The following is a 25,927-nucleotide window of genomic DNA, read 5'->3' on the forward strand; positions in this document are numbered from 1 at the left end:
TTACTGTCCCAGAAAATCCACTAGAGGGTCAGCTATGGGTCAGTTCTGACTCGGCAGCAAATAAACAACAAGGAGTAAAGTTTAGAATATTTTCACATATTCATGGTTATTATTTTGAAGCTATTAACCTTTGTCATTTTTTAATGGTTTCTCCAGAACACACAGACTCAAACTGGATGAAGATACATGGGGTCCCTCGCTTGTCATCTTTTCCCAACATTCAGAAACATATCAGAACCCAAGAAAGAAGAATGGTATTATTACAAGGATAACCCTAAATCTACTCTAATTCAATATTTTTGTAAACATGAAGAATATACAATATTTATTATTTATTACTAGCAAAACATTTGTAGTGACATACTTCACAAGTTGTTATAATCTCCCACTCACTATTTAAAAAGCAAACTAAGTCTAAGACTATAGAGAGCTCTGGTGGCCTACTGGATATGGAGTTGTGCTGCCAGCGCAAAGGCAAGTGGTTTGAATTCACCAGCTGCTCCACAGGAGAAAGATGGGCCATCTCCTCACACATAGTTTACAGCTGCTGAAAACTCACTAGAAGGTTAGTCAGTCCAATTTGATGGCAATGAGTGTGAGATCCAAGACTGTACCAATGACACATAATGTCTATTATTAATTCTTTAAGATTGCAAGGGTATTTGCAAATGCCACTTTTATTTCACATTTAAAAAGCATAATAGTTTCGTGAAGAAATCCTGGTGCCATGTGGTTTAAGTGCTTGACTGCTAATCAAAATGCAAGTGGTTTAACCCCGCAGCTGGTCCACAGGAGAAAGATGGCAATTAAACCAGTTATCCCAAAAAGGTTACTGTCTTGGGAACTCTGAGGCAGTTCAACTTCATCCTATGAGGGCATTAGAAATTGGAACTGACGTGACAGAAATGGGTTTAATGGCTTTATTTAGACATATGAATTAAACCTAACTAAATCTGGAAACACACAAGCACAGTCATAATTAGGCTAAAATAAGTTTGTGGGAAAACAGACTTAAAGCTTATATTGCCCACTAATATATATATTTTTTCTTTTTTTGTTTGTCTTTTATTGTGATTTTAATGAAAGTTTACAGAAAAGTTGGATTTTCATTCATTCATTGTTGCAAATTTTCCTCTCTACCTGCCCTGTTCACTTTTTTTTCCTTATACTAGTTTATTTACAAAATCCGAATACATTGTTTTCCAGACCAGATTCTTCCAATTTCCCTCACCACCCCCATCCATCAAACTGTGCAACCCCATGATTAATCCCCTCACCCCAAACACATTCTCATCGTTCTGCTTCCCCTCACCCTTGCATCCTCATACTCATTCTATAATAGTGGTTTTATACAATATTTGTCCTGTGAGACTGAGTTAGTTCACTCAGCATAATGTTCTCCAGTCCTTCCCATGTTAGGCAATGATTTACAAAACCATTGCTCCTGTGTTCTGCATAGTGTTCCATTGTATGAATGTACCATAATTTCTCAATCCATTCGATCGTGGTTGGACATCTGGGCTCTTTCCATGTTCTTGTGATGGTGAATAATGCTGCTATGTACACTGGTGTACAAATCTTCATTTGTGCCTCAGTTCTCATTTTCTCAGGATATATTCCAAGCAGTGGAATAGCTGAGTCATATGGAATTTCTATGTTCAGCTTTTTGAGGAAGTGCCAAACTGCCTTCCAGAAGGGCTATACTATTTTTATAATCCTAGCAACAATGTATTGAGTTCCTTTCTCACCCTATCCTTTCTAACATTAATTATTTGCTGCCCTGTTAAACTTTGCCACTGTTACTGGAGTGAGATAGTATCTCATGGTGGTCAGGCATTTAAAGCAGATAGGGTATCTATGGAAAGATAGATCCTTTAATGGTTAAAAACACACTTTCAAATATATTTCATAAAACTTAGGAATCCAAACATTAATATACAATTGTACTTGAAACCCCAGTGGGAAAATGTCTCACTCTTACAATTCCACATGAGGAAAGCACTCTGTGACTTTACCCATATGAAAAACCAAGGAATCTTACCTCTGTGGCCAGGCTTTGGCTTGCACCATTGTCAAGAAGGAACTTGACCACTTCCAGGTGGTTTTCCTGGGCTGCCATATACAGTGGCGTGAAACCATTCTGCAAATGAAAAAAGAAATTGTTTACCTGCAGTTTTCTAAAACCAATCTACTTTCCTGCTGAACTGATGATATGATACACTATAAGAAATGTTCAATATAAGAATTGTAATAATACTTTAATGTTGTTATTAGGTGCCAACGAGTTGATACTGACTTTGTAGAAAACTTAGGCAGCGTATTTTAAGTATAATTCATGACCAAAACTTAATTCACAATTATATTCTATGATTTATAATTTCAGTGTAGTACATAATTAACAGTTTAATTGTAATGTGGACAAATATATCCATTTTAACTAAATTAGTATATTCATTTAATCATCAACCATTTATTGAGAACCTACCATTAGTAAAGGATTATACCAGTGCTATGAAAGAAAGAAAGAATGCACTTGATCATCATAGTTCCCAAGTACTAATTATGTATTTTAAATAAGAATATAATATGCTTGCCTTAAAGTAAGTATCTGAAACAGTTTCAGTTTTATAAAGAAATGTATTAATTTCAAATTACCTCAAACTTAACCATAGATGGAATTATTTAGAGAAACCGTAAGAACACCAATTTCTAAACTCATTTAATTCAAAGTCAAATTAAGCCAACTGTTTTTTGTGTGGTTTTTGGGTTTTTTTGTAAGTTTATTTCCTTGCACTTTTGCAAAGACATAATATCTGTATGTTAAAAATTTATCTACTAACAATGTATATGTGTTTGTGTGTGCACATATTTGTACAGACAATTTCTGGGTTATGAAGAAGACTCATTCCCAACTATGTTTTTAAGAAATTTGTTCGTCAGTTTAATCAGGTGCATAGAGTTCTTATTCTATCTTACTTTAGTGCAAGAAAGGGCTCACAAATTTTTCAATAATTTAAAATCTGCATATGCAGCAAGTGAAGGTGTTTGTAATAAAGAATTTGTTGCCAATCTAAATTGGTCCAATTATTCCAAAGTGAGGGGAAATTTACATAACTTTAGAGAATTGTTTTCTCTGAATTATGGTGTTGGAGAACAGTATTTGATATTTCATGGACTATAAAATAAAACAACTAAATCTGTTTTGGAAGAAGTGTAATCACAGTCGTTAATTAGAAGTAAAGATTGTTAGACTGGGTCTCACATACTTGGGGCATGTTAGAACTGTCCAGTTCTTGGAAAAAGACATCATGCTTGGAAAGGTCAACATAAAGAGATGATGAACCTCAATGAGATTGGATTAATACAGTGACTGCAGCAATAAGCTTAAACACATCAGAGAGTGTGAGATCAACAGGGGATTAGGCAAGGTTTTGGACTGCAAGCAGTTATGAACTGGAGTCAATTCCACAGCACTTAATAACAACAAACAGCAGAGCTACCAAGACGGCACCACCTTGCACAAAGATTGAGGCTGATTACATGGTTTTGAAGGCGCGTGACTCTCTACAATCCTGCTAAAACTCCACTAATACAGAGTAGGTTGCTGAAAGAGCTTATTAGACCACTCTCAAATCTCCCATTTCAGGCTATCAATCCATCACCTTTCCTGCTCTAGTTACCATGCAGATTACCCAAATTATAAAACGTCTAGTCAGTCTCAATTTAGCTTCCTCAGTCATGAGATGTGGTTTCAAGTCATGCATTATAGGGCAAGGAAGAGTTATCTGTAAGATGGACATTTATAACCCAGTAACTACCTGTGTAAAGTGTTCCTACATTATCAGAAAGCTTGGATTCAAGTAAATGAGTGTGAACATCACATCTTTGCTTTCTTATTCTACGTTTGTTCTCTAGAACAATGTCTTGATTTAATATTGAGTGAGGAAATAAATTTAGTGAATGTAGGATTAATCAGAATTTTACCAAAAAAATCATACCACAGAATTGAGAGAAAAAAAATCACAGAGCATCATGCATAGAAAGTTTTTTTAAATAAGCATAAATGCACATGTGTGTTTGCATACTTGACTTTAAATATTAAACAGTTTAAAAAAGTGTAGGTAAGTTATTTTTATTAATGAAATTAATTAAGTATATGCTAACAGTTTACTACATTGCAGAGCTGACTTAACAGCACAGATTAGGTCTTTTTCTCATCCACTACACATAACAGAGCATTGCAAGATAGTAGTGAGAAATGATAAGGGGAAGTAAAGATGCTATACTCTTTTATTTCTCAGTATTTATTTATTATTTGCACATGTATTGTGTATTCTGGCTATAAATCTATGCTGATATGATTTTCATTTAAAAATCTATTGCTAAATGATCTATAAAATAGATTTTTAAAAGTCTATTGCAAGATACTAATATCAAACAGATAATTTTCAAAGTACATTAAACTCTGAATAACTTTTTTCAGAATGAGGCTCTACTTAATATTATTTTCTGGAACTATCACTTTGTAATTTCAAATCAAAGAACTAAATATAGTCTAAATTAAGAGATTGCCAAATATTTACACTTTTATGATTCATGTTGTTAGACTCATCATTACAAATATCAATTATTTTATGATTACCTTATTTACTCATAGTTTATTTGCCTGAATTCACCTCATTGATATGGTTTATAGCTAACAATTATAGAGTAAATGGAAAAGATCTTGAGCAGACAGACAAGATGCCACATGGCAAAGCACCACGGCACTGTACAGCCGGAGCATTCCTCTGTTCTACTTATTATTCTATTAGATATATAATTTTTTAAAGCTAAATTACTGAATAGGAATTTTTCAGTATTTCATGCTATTTTTGCAAGCTAAAATTTCTGGAGAGGAAGTCCAGATTTTTTGGAGTTAAGTTACTTAAAGAATAATTTTTTTTTAAATGGATCTTGTTCTCTCAAGCATAAAATGAACCCTGTAATTTATGTGATTTGGCTTTCAACTTCCGGATGGAGAAGGTCTACTGTGGTTTAAGATGATTTAAAATATACTGGTCTACTTACACAGACCTGGCTTCTGTCCCAACATATGCTCATTGTTTTGCTCCTACATCCCAGAACCAATTATTTAGTTGGTTCTGGGAAAATAACCCATGAAAAAAAGCCCAAGTCAGGCACTGAGGCTAAAGGAAAGGCTGTCCTGGAATTGGAGCTTTCTGATCGTCATCCTTAATAAATAAGTGAGGCAAACTAGAATTACTGAGTGAGCTTAGACAAGAGTCACCGCAAGAACAGCCTGTAAATGAACTGTTTTCCATGTCAGTATTCCCTTCTCTTTGAGTGCTTGTGATCCTAAGACTATTGAATGAAAACAGGTCAATTCTGAGTGGTCTCATTCCAGTTCTGCTGTCCCTATGGATAAAAAGTTGGTTTTTGTAAAGCCTTCCAAAGGAAAATTCCCATTTCATACCTGGAATTCGGGCGGGGGGTGGTGGTGGTATAAGTTTGTTTTTGTTAATCTTTGGTTTGGCTTAACTGTCCTCCTTCATTTTCCCTTCATTTACAGTCATCAAGGCCTATTTCCTCTTAAGGAATTCTGCCTTCCCTCTTATGACGGTAGGACTGGTCTTGATTGGATTTTGTGACTGGCTGGCCTGGACTTTATGGCCAATTGGCCTGCCTTTCTTTAACTACAGGGTAAGCACACAGAACTCTGTTCTCCAACACTGTTCTCCTGCCAAAAGACAAAACCAAAACCTACTCTCACTGACTGTTGGTATATAACTGTGTTCATGCTCCTTGGAGGCAAGGATGATGAGGTTTCATCTTACACACTCTGGACATGTTGTTAGGAGAGGTTATTCTTTGGAGAGGGACATCATAGTTGGGAAGGTGGAGAGGCAGCAAAGGAGAGGAAGATCCTGACCCAGGTGGGCTGACAGAGTGACTTGCACCAATGGGCTGGAGCGTGTCAGAGATTGTGAGGACGGTGAAGAACAGGACAGGGTACAGATACGTTGTTCATAGGGTCACTATGAGTTGCACTCAACTCAACAGCACCTAACAACAATAATAATCCCACATCTCAATCCCTACAATAATAATTCTAAGGGTTTCTTTGTTATGTTAATGAGGCATGTGCTTTGAGTCAATTTCTTTTGAGCTATAAAAGGAGAAAAAGAAGAAGCAAGAGGCAAGCAAGTAGAGATGGGTGAAGCTAGATGTCACACCATATGAAGGCGGCTGAGGGAACAAGAAATAGAAGCTGAAGAGACAAGGACCTTCCCTGAGAGCCAACGGAAGAAAGCCTTCCTCTTAAATCTGCAACCTGATTTCAGACTTTCCCCTCCACGTCAAAATTAATTAGACTAAACAAATTTGTTAAAGTCACTTAGTTCTGGTATTTCTGTTATAATGTTATTAGATTATTAAGACATCACCCTAATTCACCTGTGGGGTGTCGTATCAAATAGCAATATTCCTCTGGGCTTTTAGCTATGTTCTGTTACTCCCAACTATTTGGTTCCCAAAGCTTTTTAGCTGTTTAACTGTTTCCAGAACATTTTTTAATCTTTCCTATCCTATATGTTCTTCCATTTATTTCCAACACATTCTTCCAGTTGCCTTACCAATCACAAGACAAATTTCACCTATAAAAAAATGTAAAAAAACCCAAACCAACCCATGTACATAATATTTAGTTATGATTCAAGGAGAAAAGGAAAGTATCCTTTGGAAAAAATTAATAAAAAGAGCATTAGCTTGTAGGGCAAAAGAGCATAAGGAACAAATAATCCAATGTTAGGTCACTAGACAATTTATAACTGTAATGACTCTTCATAAATAACACAGACTAGGAAGATGGTAGTATTTCAGAAATAAGGTTATTTTTTTCCTTAAGAGAAAAACACACACCACTATTTTAATATTCATTTCCCAATCTAAGAAATGTGCAAATCAAAGAGTTGACCAGGAGGAACCTATGGATACCCTATTTACACTTCCTTTTCTGGGGCAACAATAGACTTAATTCTCAAAAGGCAGAGCAGCTAAGGATAGAGCAAGCATGTTGTTTATGTCTGACTTTATCCACTACCTTCAATGCCTTCTGTTCTAAACATTTATAGTGGTGTTCTCATAAGCACACAATCGGCAGACTTAGAATTTTACAGGTAATATTGAGGAAAACTGCATAATGCATCCCCGACATAAAATAAAATCCTCCTGTGCTCTCATGTAACCATATTTATTCATGATGTTGCTGTTGTTGGGTACCATCAAGTTGGAACCAACTCACAGCTGACACTTCAGCAGGTTTTCAGAGGTAGTAATGCTCGAAAAGGTGGACAGACAGTGCAGGAGAAGGAGACACCAGATGAGATGGATTGATACAGTGCCTGGGGCATTGGGGGTTGGTGTGTTGGAATTAGTGAGACTGGCTCAGGACAGGGAAGGGTTCAGAGCTGCTGCACATAGGGTTGCTATACATTGCAGATGACTAAATGGCACATTATATAACAGGTTTAGAAACAGACGAGGCATCTACTTCCTAAATAACATGCCTCCAGAAACTCTATGAACTTTGATAAATGTTGATAGTTTTACAGGGGCTTCAGGCCTTTTGTTCATAGGGTCGCTATGAGTTGTACTTGACTTGAAGGTAATCAACAAGAACAACAAATCATACAGAAAGAGATAATCCATTCTTCTCCCACCAAGCTGCTGGTAATATTCAGAGTGACATCCACTTCCTAAACAGCATGACTCTGGAAACTCTATGAACTTTGATAAATCTCAATAGTTCTAGAAAGGCTTCAGGGCATTTGTTCATAGGGTCACTATGAGTCCATGCTTGACTCAATGGAAACCAACAACAATAATATTACACACTTAAAGTGAGATATAAAAGGCATGATGATGGGTTTGCAATGATTCACAGATGATATTAATTTTTCAGAAGATCAATTAGAAGGAACGTTATGATGGAGGGCCACAAGCTTAGACAGGCACTATCCAGTCCACACCATCTGTCCAAATTCAGCGAGACCTGACTTTCCCATCACAGGGCGAGGATGCTCTCATGAGTTATCAGGGAAATGTCATTATGCTGCTTGAGCCTCTCATTACTTATTCTGAGCATGGAAGGAAGCAGTTCCGAAGGCCCATGAGGGTATGTTTTGGATGAAGGGGACAGTATTGCCATGTGCGGGGTCTGCATTTCAAGCCCAGGTAGAAGTAAAAAGGAATTTCACAGCATAGCTTCCTCTCCCTCCACTCACCATCAGCATATGGCACATATAAACTGAAATTAAAACTAGCTAGGAATTTCACCTTGAATGCAGCTTCTTCCAAATTACGCAGGAAAGACTGAATGCAAGCACTAGCCCAGAATATACTGCTGTTGCTTCTAGGTGATGGCAGTTGAGCTCTTCATATACAACAGAAGGAAACTCTGCCCATTTGGCCCCTGTGCTGTCTGCACAATCTGTGCTCTGCCCATGCACATGGCGGCAAGCACTGTGTCAGTACATCTCATCGAGGGTATTCCTCGTTCTCTAACCTTTTACTTTTCCAAACATAATATTCTTCTCCAGGGACCAGCCTCTTCTGCTATAACATGTGTCTGAAGTATGTGAGTAGTATATGTACTACTTTTAGAAAGAAAAAATATATATAAATATATTTTCCTCCCTTGAGGAGACTAGAAAGATAGGAATAGTTTCCCCATTAACTCAGAACTTAACTAGCTATTAAAAAAAAAAAAATCATAGGAGCATTTTAAAATCCGTTCAAAGAAGGATGCTTTGTTGTATTCAGCTAGTCTGAACCTCTTAAAGCACTATCCTTGGCAATATTCAACTTTTTTTAAAATCTTATTATTTTTGTGTGTGTGTACCGTCAAATCAGATCTGACTGGTACAGGAGGAGACTGTCCCTCCTTCCCAGGCAGGGCATCTGGTGGATTCGAACCGCACGCCTCTGGGATTGTAGTTGCAGCTCCTTGCCACTAGGCCACAAGAGCTCCCCTGGCAATATTCAACTTTATACTATTACTTTCTGAACAAAGTATTATCACTCCAAGTGTATGCTAATAAGAAATCAGAGTAATGGACACAGTGTATGCAACAGAGCTCTTATCATTGGGGATGAGGGAGAAATTATAGCCCCAATATACAAGAAAGCCCGTGGGTGGAAGCACTGTGTGGTTCTCTTTCCACGGCACTGGAATCTAATAGCACAAGAGCTTCAGTCCCATTGCTGCAGTAAATGTGGGTGGAGGGACTGGAATTCTGTGGAGGCACAGAATTCAGTGTTATGCTACCTAGGAAGCAGTGGTGGTATAGTCTGCAGAGAGCTGTATTGTAAAACAAAGGTTGCATTTCTTTGGCTGTTCAAATTCACCAGGGCTGTTCAAATCTCCACCAATGGAGATTTTCCTCTCATGACGTTTATAATTTCAGAAACCCTGGGGGAAGTTCAGCTCTGAGGAAGGGCTGATTCCACAGTTTTGGTTTTTGTTTTACCTCACAGTGGGGACTTGTACTACTAATCCAAATGCTACACTTCTGGTGATTCAAATCCACCAGCAATTCCTTGGGAGAGAAGATGCACAAATGTGATATCGCCTGGGAAACCCAGTGGAAGATCAGCTATGAGCGGGTTCCGACTCGATAGTAAGTTTGAGTTTCAGTATGTTCTCTAAAGATAACTAGAACTGGAGAAGACCAATGAAGTCAAGAACACTTAAAATGGATGTAAAAAAACCATAGTGGATAATAACAAAAAGCTTGGTTGAGGCCTTTTCTTGAAAGAAAAAATAAGAAGTTGTGAAAATAAATTTATATGGCATTTGGAAATAAAGTTTATAACTGAAGGTTTCAGCTGAACAGTGGTTGAGCATTTGGCTGCTAACTAAAACATTGGCAGTTCGAATCCACCAGCTGTTCAAATAATGAATAGTTGGATAAAAAGACTTTGTTTTTAAGCTATTTAGGTTAAGTTAATGGTTTTAGCATCAGTATCTCTTAAATGATAATCCATTTGTGTTCTTAAAACTTTGTGCAAGATACTGTAAGCTCATAAGCATAAACAGGAGACACTGCATGGTTCAAAATCGAGAAGGGTATATACCAGGATGTGTCCTGTCTCCATACCTTTTCAATCTGTATGCAGAACAGATCATCCAGGATGCTGGGCTGTATGAGGAGGATGTGGCATCAGGACTGGGAAAGAGTCATCAACAACCTGCATTATGCAGATGACACATCCCTGCTTGCTGAAACTGAGGAGGACCTGAAGAAGGTCAAGGACTGCAGATTCCTATATGGATTGAAACTCAACATCAAGAAAACAAAGATTCTCACCACTGGGCCAATTGGCAGCATCAGTATGGATGGTGAAGAAATTGAGATTGTTAATAGTTTTAGTTTGCTTGGTTCCACAGTCAACACTCTTGATACCAGCAGACAGGAAATCAAGAGATGAATTGCATTGGGAAAATCAACTGTCAGGTACCTCTCCAGAGTATTGAAGAGCAACAATATCAGGCTGGAGACTAAAGTGCACCTGATCCAGGCCATAGTCTTCCCAACTGCGTGCTACGCATCAGAGAGCTGGACAGTGAAGAGAGACTATAGAAAGACAATTGGTGCCTTTGAGCTGTGGTGCTGGAGAGAGTGTTGAATATACCAGGGACTGCTAGGAGGACAAACAGGTTTGTCCTGGAGAGGGTGAAACCAGGCTGTTCTTTGAGGGCAAGGATTCTGAAGCTTTGTCTGACATACTCCGGGCATGTTGCAAGAAGAGACAAGTCCTTGGAGAGGGACACCATGTTTGGGATGGTGGAGGGACAGCACAACAGAAGAAGACCCTAGATGAGATACATTGATTCAGTGATTGTGGTAATGGGAGTAGGTGTGTCAGAGACAGTGAGGTTGGCACAGGATAGAACAGAGTTTAGGGCTCTTGTACATAGGGTAACTATGAGTCACAAGTGACTCGATGGTACATAACAACAACAACAACATATTCCCATTACAAATAATGTGGTAATTTTAAAGTTGTGCACTTTAAAAAATTTATTTGTGTGTATATACACACACATACACATCTATCGATCGATCGATCGACCATTATTAAGTTCTGTCAAGTTGACTCTATAACAAATTGTGACTAACAGTGCAACAGAGTAAAACACTGCCCTGGCCTGCTGGAACACTCACTTCTAAGTTTGAGACTTCTATTGCAGATACTGTATCAAGAAAGGGTTGTCTTTTTTTTTTTCTAACCTTCTCTAGTTTATCCAACCTTATATCCTTCTCCATACACTATTATATCCTGACAACATATCCACCATAGTTTGTGAGAAAAGCTCTACTGTCTTTGTTTCTAAGGAGTATGCTTACTGTACTTCTTTTAAGACAAAGGATTTGTTTTCTTTTCTGGCAACACATTCAATATTCTTTGTCAATAGCATAATTTAAGTGTGTCTAACTTCTAAAGTCTTTCCAAGTTCACAGTTTCGCCTTCATATGCATAACAAGTGATTAAAAATGCTATAGTTGGAGTCGGGTGCACCTTAGGCTTTAAAGTCCCAGCTGTATTTTGAGTGCTTTCTAAATAAACAGAAGGGCCCACTTTCAGCACCACATCAGATTATATTCGGCTACTATTAGTGTTCTGCTTTCATTTTAAAACTACTTATTGTGATCGGGTGAAAATTTACAAAGCAAATTTGCTTTACATTCAACAATTCATAGTTATTTCGTTTTGTAACATTATGGCCAATTTTTTTCAGAAGCAGATCATTAGGTGCTCTTTTGTTCTAGAAGCACCAATAAAACCTGTCCACATTAGGTGACTCAACTGGAGTTTAAAATACCAACAAGTATTGCTTCCAGTATCGTAGCAAACATGCCAGCCATGACAGTATGGACAGACTGATAAAGATGTGGGTGTGTATGTTTGTGTATGCATTGTGTGGACCTCTCTCAGAAACAAATAAGGAAGTCTTACTTAGTAAAAAGGAACTGAATAGTTCCTTTCCTTTTTCAAGTTGACAAAGTACTAACAGATGCTGAACCTCTAAAATGATTTCCTTATTTGTAAACATCCTCATTTACTCAGTAAGCTAACAAATGATGGGGAATACTTATGAGTGAGAGAGTTCTGGTGGCATAGTGGTAAGAAGCTATGCTAGAATCCCAAAGGAATGTGGTTCAAATCCACCAGCGGCTCCACCTGAGAAGAATGAGCAGTCTCCTAGTGTGAAATTAGCTGCCTCTGAAAATCCTCTGGAGGGTCAGCTATGGGTCCATTCCAATTCAAAGGCACACAGCAACAATGTAAGTTACCATTATAAAAGAGTATAAAACTCTGATATAGTTATATCCTTTAAATATATGTATCTGTAGATATGAGTCACAGTTTCATGAATAGACTAAAAAGGAAGAAAATCATTACTTCTAACATGATGTATTACAATGGTGATACAGATGAGTTTAACGATTTGAATCATCATATACTTATCCTTCACTAGAGGATATTTGACCTGAGCAAGTACCTGAGGCAAAGAATATGATCTGCAAGTTACTATAACAAACATTTCTTTGTAACAGAATCATACCTGAGATTGAGCGTTGACATTGGCTCCATTTGTAACCAAGACCTTTACTACTTCTGCTTGTCCTGCCAATGATGCTATGTGTAACGCGGTGTTTCCTTTCTGTGAAATGAAATGCAAGAGACAGAAACTCATTCGTATTTTTTTCCTGTTTCAATAATCCACAAAATATCATATCACTCTAAATTTAAATCTATGGAGTATGGTTTTATATTAACACATGGGGTTACCATGAGTCAAAATTAATTCAATGGCAACCATTGTCACCGAACACTATGAGGGTTGATCCTTACTGAATGTGGCTGGCAAGTAGCATATTAAAAACAGTTTAAAATGTGATACTGACCTTTGTAGCTGCATCCACATTGGCCTCTCTCTGTAGTAATTCAGAAACAACTTCTACATGGCCTTCTTTGGAAGCAAGGTGAAGAGCATTAAGCCCATTCTGCATAAAAGGGAAGGGAAAGCTTGACTTAGAAAAAATGATAAAGCAATTAAGTGAATCGTCTGCTAAGAACTCTGAGATAATAACACATTAGCAACTGTTTGCAGGAACTTGAATTAGGAACAAAAGTACTTGAGCATTTGGTTGATTGCCATGAGATCATTACTTATTAAATTTTCAGAATTAACTAGAAAAAAAAGACCTATACCTACATTTTAAATTATTCTTCTAGTTAGGCAGAGAATAATTTGATAACATCATGGTGGTAATATTGAAAAGAAAAAAATATTGGTAATAAAGGAGAAATACTGGTAATATTTAATAAAACTGTGAAGAGTTTGAAGTCTGGGTGTAATTGTTGTTTTGTTTTTGTTGGTTTGTTTTTTTGTTTGTTTGTTTGTTTTTAATCAAGAGACAAATTGCGTAACAGTAACACCATTAACTAACCTGGTTGCAAATGTTGATGTCGACTCCATTTTTTATGTAGTCAAGGGCCTTCTCCAAGTGCCCTGCTCGGGCTGCTCTCAAGTAACTTGCGTTGGCATCAGACTAAAATAGAGAAGAAAAATATCTTAATGGGAAATGCAGTTTTAATATCGCTCAGCTTCAAGTCCAAATTAAAAGTGAGAACTTTCAGTTGAATTATTCTTTCGAACATCAAAGTGAACAAAAGGTCTTTGCAAAGTTACCAGGGAAAGGACATATTCTTTACAAACTGGCTACACGTGAACAAAACTACTTCTTCTGGCAAGTCATAACTGATTCTGAACTACGTACAAGAAGAAAAAAAAGATCCCCAAAAGTCAGGCATCTTACATCAGCATGCAATTTCTAAATTTTCTTACATTAGAAATATAATGTCTATGATCTACTAATCTCTATCTAGCTACCAATAAATGTTTTCACTAACAACTCAACAAATATTTTTTTATGTTGTCACATTAGTTTTTTTGAAATTGGTAGCCAATGATCTGTGATGTTTTCTTACAGAGCTTAGCAGGTGTCAAAACACACACTGTATTTGGGAAGCACCTATAAATGTCCAAATGGACTGTGAAATGTACTTCCTATTAACTTCCAAGCTGGCAAAGGCAATAATCTAATTGACAAGGGTTTTTAGCAAAAACAAAGAAGTACATACAAATATACAAAAAGCAAAATATAATCTAGAATTTACTTGCTGCAAGGTTACAACTGTCACCTCTAACACCTACAATGACACAGTTAAAATCTTCAGCTGTTGAAATCTTTAACAGAAAGTAGATGGTGAAAGAAAAAAAATCCTGAGTTTGTCTACATGACTTGTAAAAGAGTCTTCTTGCTCAGGGTAGTGTAACAGACACAGGTCTTTCAAGAAAGAGCAGCCCAACACATTTCACCACCCTGCTCACAAACACAGTTATGCTAGAGGGTGACACAAAATGGGAAATCTTTCAGCCATATTTTGTTGTTTGGTGTCATCCATTCATCCACCTATAAACAATAGCGTCCCTATAAACAACAGCTCTGAACCTAGCTCACCGGCACCACCCTCACGATCTCTGATGTTCTCAAGCCCATTGTTACAGTCACTGTATCAACCTATCTTGCTGAAGGTCTTCCTTTCTTTTGCTGAGCTTCCACCTTTCCCAGCATGATGTTTTTTTCAAAATACTGATCCTCCTGACCAAAGCGTGTGAGACAGAGTCTCAGCATCCTTGCCTCTAGAAAGCACCCTGGTTGCACTTCCTCCAAGACAGACTGATTTCTGATTTGGCGGTCAACAAGATATTGAGAACTCCAAATACCTTTCTCAAAGCACCTGTACAAATACTACCTCACTTGTAAAGCCTTCCCAGAGTCCTGAGTGGATGTAATTATTCACTGCTCTCGAAACACTCACTTCATTCTTGGTATAAATCACATAATATCGTAGTTTTTGGTACACCTCGCTTTCCTCCCTCCTTTAGAAAAGGTACAGTGACAAGATTAAGTGACAAGCAATTGTGGGAGCCATCCAGATACCACTCTAGAAACTACTAATTCATCCTCTGGAAATGTAATGACTGAAATGAAGGCAATTCCATCCTTGAGAAGTTTCCTCGGTTGTGGTGTATGTCTTTTCACGAGAGCTGACTTACTGAAGTCTCTGTGGCAAGACCACTCTCTCAACGGCTTCTTTAAACTGTCTCACTCGTCACAATCCTCCATTTGGATGGATTCTGTTGTTGTTATGTTAGGTGTCAAGTCAGAACTGACACTCCGCTGACCCTTCAGTGGGTCCCAGAGGCTATAAACTACATGAGAGGAGATTGCTTATATTTCTTCTGAGGAGCAGCTAGAAGATTCCGACTCCATGAATTTGAGTCAGCAGTGCAACTCCTTACCCACTATGCCACCCAGGCTTTCCCCTTTAAATCCCAATTTATCAATTTCAGCTGTATTCACACTTGGGTCACACCAAATTTTGTCTAACCAAAGTTGTCCAGTGTATGTTATGATGTTTGGGGGCATATCTGGCCTATACACAGATGTCAGTCGTGCTCCCTCATTTATGACAGCCAGTTATCTCCTGGGGTGGGTACAAATTCACCCCAGGTGAGAATCACAGTTTCAAAAAATAGCCACCGATTTTAGTCAAAGATTGCAGACTTAAGAATCTTCTGTCTTTAGCCTGTTTTGTGATCACATGCCTTAGCCTGACATGATCTACATATTGTTGTTGTTGTTATATGCTGTTGAATCACCTACAACTCATAGTGACCCTATGTCCAGAAGCTATGAAGCCTGCACTGTCCTGAGCCAGTCTCACTGACTCTGACACACCTAACTCATTGCCCTAGTTACATAATATCCACTTTTCCATTTCCTCTGTGACTGGAAGGGTCCCAGGAACATAACAAGTGTTTTAGAGATGTGATGTGAATCAATTAATCAATTTTTAAAATGCGTGGAAATTCTGTATCAATTAAAATGTGGCTGGGAACAATGCAGGAGACTCTATTAACAATAATATAAACAATAGAGTAGTTCTGTAAGCTGAGAATGGTCTATGATAAAAAGAAGACTACTAGAGATCATAAACTAGCAGCCGAATAAAATATCTGGGAACACAAAGAGATATTAAAACGAAGAAATAAAACTGGTGTTTGAGGGATACATAGGAGACGAGCGCTCAAATCCAACAGAGACTCAATCAGATACAATTTCCAGGAATTTAAAGAGAAAAATACAGACTTTAAAAAAGATTCATTGAATGGAATCCCAAAATCTCTGTAGATGTTCATTGAAATGAAAAATAAACAACCTAAATTAAAAAAAAAAGAAGTAGATCACAAAAAAAAAAAAAAAAAGATTCATGCCCATCAACAAATGAATGGATAGAGAAGCTGTGGTATATTCACACAATGGAATACTATGCTGCATTGAAAAACAAGGAACTCATTCAGTATTATTCAAAATGGGTGAGCCTGGAGGACATTATGCTGAGTGAAATATCTCAGTCGCAAAAGGATAAATATTGCATGGTGCCAGTGCTGTAAAATGGGACTGATATCAGGGTCGGGGTAAGACTGAGAAAAACTGGATAAATTGTGTATACTGCACTGAAACAGATGAGGGACTGAATAATTTAAAAGTGATGTATGATAGGGTATTACGGTTATCACAAGAGTCCACAATTAAGGTTGCATAGTGGAATGTACTTGGGGCGGTGGGAGGGGTGCGGGGAGATTGTGTACCAGGGAGGGAGTCTTTCTTATACTTTTGAAAGAGAGGAGCGAACTGGGGGGCGGGGGAAGAGGGCTGGGTGGGTAGAGAAGTGCGGCAATGAATGAATGGAAATCCAAATTCTCTGTAAATGTTCATTAAAATTAATTTTTTAAAAAAAGATCCATGGCTTTTAGAAGGTTAGGGTTTGTTTTTTGTTTGTTTGTTTGTTTGTTTTATTCCCCTCCTCATGAGCTCAGTTAGAACTAAATTAGCTATGTAAGGATGGCTCACTGTACCAAAAAAATCCCCATCTTTGTGCTTGCTCAATGATTTATCAGAGAATCTGCCCAGAAGGGCTCTGATGTTGTTCTGGGAACAAACGACATCAGTATGCTTGGATATTTCAACTGCCAGAGATAACAACTGGGGTGAAGCATTGCAAACTGTGACTTGGGGTGCATAAGAACAGCAGCCAAATAATTTCTAAAAGAAAAATAACAATTTATGAAGAGCCCTTGAGTTGATTCTAGATCTGGAAATGCACGCTTCTGTCCATTGTTCCTTTTCCTCTTAAGATTTTTATAATATTCCCACCCAAAACGCTAAAGCATTGCAACATAACAGTCTACAAAAGGAATCTTCTCTGTGTTTCTCTACTTGGAATCTTTGGATTCTTTTGAGACTAAGAAATGGATCCTCTTCCCTCAATCATTGCATCTAAGTGCACAAACACGTACCACATCTGCATATGTATGAAAATCGGCATTTGCATACATCATTTGTACACATTTTACCTCACTCAGGAGACCTAACTCGACTTGTGGATGATTGTACTAGCAAACTCCGGTTTGAATGAGAAAAAATTCTCTAGTGAACACCTTCACTGCATCTATTCATTCAGCGGCCACAGTATCAAAGAATTCCTCACCTGAGGAATTAGAAATGAAATAGGAATTAGAGAGAAAAGGAGATGACCTTTTCTTTTCCCACTGATGTCAAGCTGTTGTTACAGACTCACTCAATCAGAACATTAACAAGCAGCTACTTTACATTTCAAAGAGAAAAGGTAGGAATGAGGAAAAGATGCCGGTTTCTAAGGAACTTTGCCCCTTAGAAAGGGAAGAGCAAATATCCCACTGTGCCCTCAATTACCTGCAATCAATACAGTCACATTTTCCTTAACAAGCATTTGTGAATACTCAGTCATTGGGGCAACAACAGCTGGTTATCAAGTGGTGAGCAAAAGAGATACGGATGTGGTACAGATGATGATTCCCTTACAATCATCTCCAACATGCTTCCAACTGACCTTAAAAGCAGAGTAAACAATTGGATTCTTAACTACTATTTATCCCCCCCCAATTCTGTGTAAGGTTATTAGTTATGGTAATTAGTAAACTATTAGTTATGGTTTCATATACTTTGTTAGACTTTGGGTTGCCAACTGAAAAGTCAGCGATTCAAATCCACCAACTACTCCACACCAGAAAGACGGGCACTCTCCTCCCATGACGATCTGGAGTCTCAGAAGTCTGATGAGCATCACGACGAGTCAGAACTGACTCCGAGTCAGTGAGCGCCTGTCTCCACACCGCCTCCTCCAATAATAATTTGGTATCAGGTTGAGGATCAAGACCTTGACTTGAAACTCTTAGCTATCTTTCCATAAAATAAATAAAAATTACTTCTGTTGTCATAGGTCCCATTGAGTTGAGTATAACTCATAATGACCCTGTGAACAACAGATGTAAACTCTGTTCTGTCCTTTGCCGTCCTTACAATCTCTGACCCATCTGAGCCCACTGCTGCCGTCACTGTGTCAACCCACCTGGTTGAGGGTCTTCCTCTCCTTCGCCTTCCCCTCACTTCCCGAGCATGACGTCCTACTCCAAGGAATAACCCCTCCTAGCAACATGCCCAAAGTGTGTGAGATGAAGCTTCGCTTTGCCTCCAAAGAGCACTCCAGCTGCACCTTCTCCAAGACTCTTCTGCTCTTGTAGCCCATGAGATGTTCAGTACTCTTCTCCAGCACCACAGCTCAAAGGCATCAGCAATTCTTCTGTCACCCTTCATATAAAATAATACCTCTTTCAAGGTGGCTAAAAGAATTACTATGGAATGAAATTAGGTCCAGGAGAAATTGAGCTTTGCCACATAGAAAGTCATGGAGAGGACATCACTGCCTAAAGCATCGGTCAGCAATAAAAAAGACATAAGCAGGTTTCTCAGAAACCCCTGTCAGCAACCTCCAGACCAAATTCCACAGGAAGTTCTCAGAACACGATAGGTTCCTTTTTCACCACTTAATAATACTTTCACCACTGAGCCATTTTTCTGAGCAGGAAAAAAAATTCTATCAACCACATATGTTTTTCAAGGAAATATCTTAAGGAATAGAGCCAGGCATTAGTATGAGCTAATAGAATAACTCAGTATCTCTCTTGTATTAGAGATTTGAATGCTATTCAGCAGAAAGCATTGGCTGGAAAAACAAATTCTTTCCTGAGTGTAAAGTTCAATAATGACTAGTATTTCATACCTCTCTGATTAGATCCAAGATGCTATTGTAAGTGCTTCTACCAATTTACGTCATCACAGTGAAACCTGTAAAAGTTGGAACCTGTGTAAAGCAGAAATTTCTCTGAAAAGGAAAACTCAAATATTTTCCACTACAAAGACCAAAAACGTGCAAGTCAACAACAACAACAACGATAGGTATCAGGGAACTCTGGGGGCTTAATGGTAAGGAATTTCACTACCAATGCAAAGGTTGTGGTTGTTGTTACCATAGAGTCAAACAAACCCATAGTTGACCCTCTGGCAAGTTTTTAGAGGCAGTTAATAGCACATGAGGAGAATGTTCACACTACTCTCACAGAGCAGCTGGTGGCCTCGAACGACATGCCTTCGGGATTGCAGCACAGTTTCTTGCCACTAGGCCACCAGAGCTCTCTAATGCAAAGGTAGAGAGTTTAAATCCAGCACCTACTCAGAGAGAGACAAATAGGCAATCTCCTCCCATGTGATTTACTGCTTCTAAAAACCCACTGGAGGGTCAGCTATGGGTCAGTTCCACCTCAACATCACACAAAAACAACAACAGGTCTTATTTATCTAAACCCTTAGTGCAGCTCCTTATCCTTAGATCACCAGAGTTCTGTAAGTGAAGAAATGGAACTATACAGAAGGGATAAGAGACTTTAATAGGGATACACTGCTAATTAATTGCAGAAATCCAAACTTGATCCTCAAGGCAGAGCTGTTAATTAGTACATTTTAAGAAAGTGACAAAGGAATCTAGGGAGGAAGAGGGTAGAATGCTGTTCTATCAACTGAATGGCAACTAATATGATGAAACAAGATGTATATAAATTATTGACTGAGAGACCAAATTCCAAAGGAAGTTCTAACGTGCTATTAACTGCCTCTGAAAACTTGCTCGAGTGAATGCTTTCTGCTGAATAGCATTCAAATCTCTAATACAGGAGAGATGCTGAGTTATTCTATTAGCTCATACTAATGCCTGGCTTTATTCCTTTCACCAAAATGACAATAAAATGTTCCCCAGAAGAACTTAATGAATGTTGGTCTATAATAAGTACTCAATAACTAAATTCATGTCCATCAATCCATTTATCTGTCCACTCACACACATGTCTATACATACATCCTTCCACACATCCAACTAATTGGGCAATATGTCCTGTTTGTATCATAGTTCCTTTTATGACTGAGTTCATTTCTAAGCAATAGAAATGAGATTAGAAATCCAATGAGTAATTAACCTATAAGGAGATTTTCTCCTCTTCTTGCAATCCTCAAAGAGTAATCTGTGGGGTCTATTTATTTCTGACCATAATTCTCTAGTATGTCTTCTTTTGGCATATCCTAACTATACAGGAACAGTGTGAAGGGTCAGGGGATCCCTCCTGTAGGTTCATATTTCTTCTCTATTGATACCCTGTCCTCTGCTTGGCAATAGATTCAAGTCTCCCTTAAATACCTCATTCCAAATAGCATGTTTTTCAACTTTCCCACCCTGCATCCCATTCAAGTGATGGTCTCCCTTTGTCAGAGTAGAGAACTGGTTAGAAACTAAAGCTCTGGGAGTACTAAAAATGTGATCTTTGGCAACTTCCTTATTACCTATTGGCCTTAGTTATTTAAGCTGTCAAATGGGAATAAAGTAATCTACTGTATGTAGAACAGATCATTCAGGAAGCAGGGCTTTATGAGAAGGAATGTGGTATCAGGATTGGAGGAAGACTCATCAACAAGGTATGATACGCAGAGGACACAATCTTGCTTGCTGTAGCTGAAGAAAACCTGACGCGCTTGCTGCAAAAGGTCTTCAATATGGATTGAAGCTCAACATCAAGAAGACAAAGATTTTCACAGCTGGGACAATTGGCAGCACCACACTAGATTGAGAAGAGATTGAGGTTGTTAACAATTACTGCTTGCTTGGCTCCACAATCAACACTCTTAACACTAGCAGTCAGGAAAACAACGAATTGCATCGGGAAAATCTACTATTAGTGACCTCTCCAGAGTGTTGAAAAGTGACAATGTCACTCTAGAGACTAAGGTGTACCTAAACCAGGCCACAGTCTTTGCAATTACTTGTTATGTTTCAAAGAGCTGGACAATTACTAAGGCGATGCCTTCAAGTTGTGGTGCTGGAGAAGAGTCTTGAACACACCATGGGCTACCAAGAAAACAAACAGATCTGTCTTGGAGAGAGTAAAACCAAGTTTCTCCTTGGAGGCTAGGATTTTGAAGCTCTGCCTCACATACTTTGGACATGTGACCAGGAGAGACTGGTCCTTGAGAAAGGATATCCTGCTTGGAAGGGTGGAGGGACAATGCAGGAGAGGAAGATCCAGATGAGATGGATTGATACAGTAACTGGGACAATGGGGGTTGGTGTGTCAGAATTAGTAAGACTGGTTCAGGACAGGGCAGGCTTCAGAGCTGCTGTAGGTAGGGTCGCTATGGGTCACAGGAGACTCAACAGCACATAACAACAACCACAACTGTTGGGGTAAAATTAGATGGTTTGTGTAAAGTAACTTATAACATGCATGTATATCAAGTGCTCAAAAATGGTTATTTTTCCTTTAACCACTAAACATTTTAAAGGATTAGTTTAAGCTCACTGTTTCTATTCTCTTAATTCTAATTCATATTTGAATTCATGACCATATGGCTTTCCTCACTAATCAAGAAATCCTCTCTGTATAATATCACCAATGACTTTCTAACCTTGGCAAAGTCCACCCTGTGCTTTCTTGGTGTTTACAATTTGACAGTACTGACCATGTTTTCTTTTTTTCAAATGATGTTCTCTTGAAACTCTTCTCTTTAGCTTCTCTCACCTCTGTATGCATTTTCTTTTTCTTCCTCACTGCCTCAACCCACTGCTGAACTCTCCTTTTTATTTTCTGTGCTTATTCCGCAGTGGACCATGGCTCGACTTACTGAGTCAAGTCCATTGTTTATCCCCAAACAATTCCACTTTCATACCTTACAGTCAATCCGCCTTATAGTAGCAACAGCAATCACTGACAACATAAAGTATTTGCCTCTGCTGCTCAAGTATGAATGATAGAGATATGCCTACTAGATTATTTTCACTTCATTATTTTTGAAGACATCCTATCTACACCCAGCCTTGGTATAAATCTTTCATTACTTTTTCTTCTTTTCTTTCTCCCTCTAATCTCCTTTCAGAAAATTGAATTTGATATATCATATTAAATATTCAAAGAGCTCTGGGGATACATAATATGTCAGGCTGTTAATTGAAAAGAATGAAAGTTCGAATCTAACAGCTGCTCCACAGAAGAAAGACAGGCACAGTCTCCTCTTTAAAGATCTATGGCCTTGGAAACTTGAAGCAGGGTCCTCATGAGACGGAATGGACGTGATAGCGTGTTAGCTTTGTTTCAGGGTTTGATATGTGCTTCAAAGAGACTTCTATGGTTTCATAACTCACATTAAAAAAAAGTGTTTGTGGACTAGAGGTAAGGAACTGAACTATCAACCCCAAAGCAGGCAGTTCGAGGCCAGGAGCTGTTCCATGCAAGAAAGACTGACAATCTCCTCCCATGTAATTACAGCCTCTAAAAACCCACTGGAGGGTCAGCTATGAGTTGGTTCTAACTTGAGGCACAAAATGACAACTTCTTACTTTAAAAACCTATTTGTTATGACGTATATTATACGTGAAGAAGTCCTGGTGTCATTGTGCATAAGGGCTTGGCTGCCAAGTAGAAGGTCAGCAGTTCTAATACCCTAGTTACTCTGAGGGAGAAATACTGGCAGTTCCTTCTTGTAAAGATTTATGGCCTCATAACCTTTATTATTAGGGTCCCTATGAGATGGACTCAACTGGATAGTAGTGAGTTTGGGTATATCATACATTTAAGAGTAAGTAAAACAATTGTGAACACTGTAAAATAGATTAATCTGGACTCATTAGCTGAAGAAAGAAAGTTACAAAGAGTTTTCAAAGACTCTTAAAGAAACTTTTTGTATCAAAAGAAGACAGAAAGAGTACACTGAGTCATCATACCTAAAAACAAAACAAAACTGGCAATGATGATGGAAAAACTTCAAGCTGCCTCTGGAGAATTGGCACAAAAGACCTCAGGAATTGATGGAATACCATTTGACATATTTCAACAAATAGACACAGCCCTAGACATGCTCACCAGGTTGCACCAAGAAATCTGGAATGTAGCTACCTGGCCAACTTACTTGAAGAGATCCATATCTATTTCTATCCCAATAAAAAAAAAGGTTATATAAAAAATGTTAAATTATTGAAGAATATCACAGGCAAGTAAAATCTTACTGAAGATTATCCAAAAACAATTAGAACAATACATCAATAGAGAACTGCCAGAAATACAAACTGGGTTTAGAAGAGGCCGTGGCACTAAGAATATCATTGTCAATGTCAGATAAATCTTGGCTGAAAGCAGTGGGTACCAGAAGGATGTATATTTGTGTTTATCAATTATGAAAAGATGGTTTACTGTGTGGATCACAACAAATTATGACTAACATTGAGAAGAATGGGGATCCTAGCATGCTTTATTGTGCTCATGCAAAACTATAACTAAATGAAGCTGTTGTTCAAACACAGCAAGGAAACACTGCATGGTTCAAAATTAAGAAAGGAGTGTATCAGGGATGTGTCCTTTTCCCACACCTTTTCAATCTATATGTGAACAGAACATTTGGGAGACTGGACTTTATTAAGAGTGTAGCAAAAGGATTGGAGGAAGACTCATCAACAAGCTGCATTATGCAGATGACACAATCTTGTATGCTGAAACTGAGGAGGACTTAAAGTGTTTGCTGCAGAAGGTTAAGGACTGCAGTCTTCAACATGAACTGTATCTCAACATCAAGAAAACAAAGATTCTTATTAACAAGTCAATTGGCAGCATCATGATAGACAGAGATTGAGGTTGTTAACAATTTCATCTTGCTGAGGTCTACAATCAATATTCTTGGCACCAACAGTCAGAAAATCAAAAGACGAGCTACTTTGGAAAAGTCAGCTATCAGGGAACCTCTCCAGAGAAGTGTCAGTCTAGAGACTAAGGTGTGTCTGATCCAAGCCATATGGGTCTTCTCAATTACTTGCTATGTATCTGAGTGTTGAATAGTAACTAAAGATGATGGAAGAAGAACTGATGCCTTTGAGTTGTAGTGCTAGAGAACAGTGTTGAACTACCATGGACTGCCAAGAAAACAAACAGGTCTATCCAGGATAGTGTGAAACCAGGTTGCTCCTTGAGGGCAAGGATTTTGAAGCTCCATCTCACTTACTTTGGGCATGTTGCCCAGGAGGAACCAATCCTTAGAAGAAGATATTAATTGGAAGGTTGAAGGGTCTGCACAAGAGTGGAAGATCCTAGATGTGATAAATTAACACAGTGATTGTGGCAAAGGGGTGGGAACAGACATATCAGAGTCAGTGAGACTGACTTAAGGGCAGGGTTTGGAGCTATTGTTCATAGGGTCACTGTGAGTCATAGTCTACTCAACTCCACATAGCAACAACAACAAACCTTCCCATAGCTACTTTCTCTTCTCCAAGGTATCCTTTGTTCATTATTCTCATGCCTTCCTTTATGATTTTTCACATCTAGGTACACCTTCCTAAGGTAAAGAATTATTTTATTTTTTAACAATACACTGTAATTATAGGAATAAAACATTTAATTTAGAATTATCTTGTGGAACAAAAGTAGTCTCAATATGTTTTATTGTATATGAGTTAGTTATTATATTGAGATACTTTAATATCAGTTAACAATAGTATTATGTAATTTAGCTTTTTGTACCAAGTTATAAGAAGTCTGTACCACTTATTGATAATTAGATGAATAATATCTAGCTTTTTTATTTTTACTAGCATCAGTATAACATATATCTGTATTGGCTATAGGATTTAATTTTATTATAGGAGGTAAAATTTATTGCATTAATTTTAAAAACTGTAATTTTTTATTTTTTGGATAAGAATTAGAAAACTTGCCTACGTAATCTGACAGTGCTATTTGCCAATTGGTATTAAATGAATATAAGTTTTGAATTATCATATTGGTTAAAGATAATATAATCTTTTTTGGGTTATTACCACATAATTGAGTACATCCTTTACTAATTATTAAAATTCTTTTTTTACATATTGTATAAGTCACTTGACACTTTTTATTCTGCAAAAACACCTATTCTACATTATTTTGCTGTATTATTAACCCACTAGGAGTATGTGGTGTAGGAAAAACAAGTAAACTCTGCGTTGTGTTCAGTTCTACTTACCTGAGCTTCTTGTATTTTCTATCCAGGCTAACTCCTTACTGGTAGGAGTTAATTTCCTTCAACTGTTGATATTATTATAGCCTACTAGGGTTTTAAATAAATGAGTTTATTAATAAGTAGTAATGCTTAACAAAGGACGAATTTAGTTCATGTTTTTGTTGTTGTTGTTATGTGCTGTCGAGTCGCCTGCGACTCATAGCGACCCTATGTACAACAGCCCTAAACTCCGCTCTGTCCTGTGCCAATAGCACTGTCTCTGACACTCCCATCCCAATTATCCTAGTCACTGAATCAATCCACCTAATAGAGGGCCTTCCTCT

General features: G+C 38.0%; 1 protein-coding gene across 2 annotated transcripts in view; it reads right to left on the reverse strand.

Annotated features, from left to right (window-relative positions):
* The window catches only part of ANK3 (ankyrin 3, node of Ranvier (ankyrin G)), a 662,526-nt gene that overhangs the window by 243,660 nt on the left and 392,939 nt on the right, over positions 1-25,927 (reverse strand). For both annotated transcript variants that reach the window (XM_006895588.1, XM_006895587.1), the window contains exons 2-5: positions 13,521-13,622; positions 12,975-13,073; positions 12,632-12,730; positions 2,042-2,140 (exon numbers count right to left, since the gene is read on the reverse strand). In XM_006895588.1, coding sequence (XP_006895650.1) covers positions 2,042-2,140; positions 12,632-12,730; positions 12,975-13,073; positions 13,521-13,622 — 399 coding nt within the window. The remainder of the gene's footprint in view (positions 1-2,041; positions 2,141-12,631; positions 12,731-12,974; positions 13,074-13,520; positions 13,623-25,927) is intronic.

This window comes from Elephantulus edwardii, unplaced genomic scaffold (genome assembly GCF_000299155.1).
Source record: "Elephantulus edwardii isolate Elephantulus edwardi_28Jun2011 unplaced genomic scaffold, EleEdw1.0 scaffold00170, whole genome shotgun sequence".
NCBI lineage: Eukaryota > Metazoa > Chordata > Mammalia > Macroscelidea > Macroscelididae > Elephantulus > Elephantulus edwardii.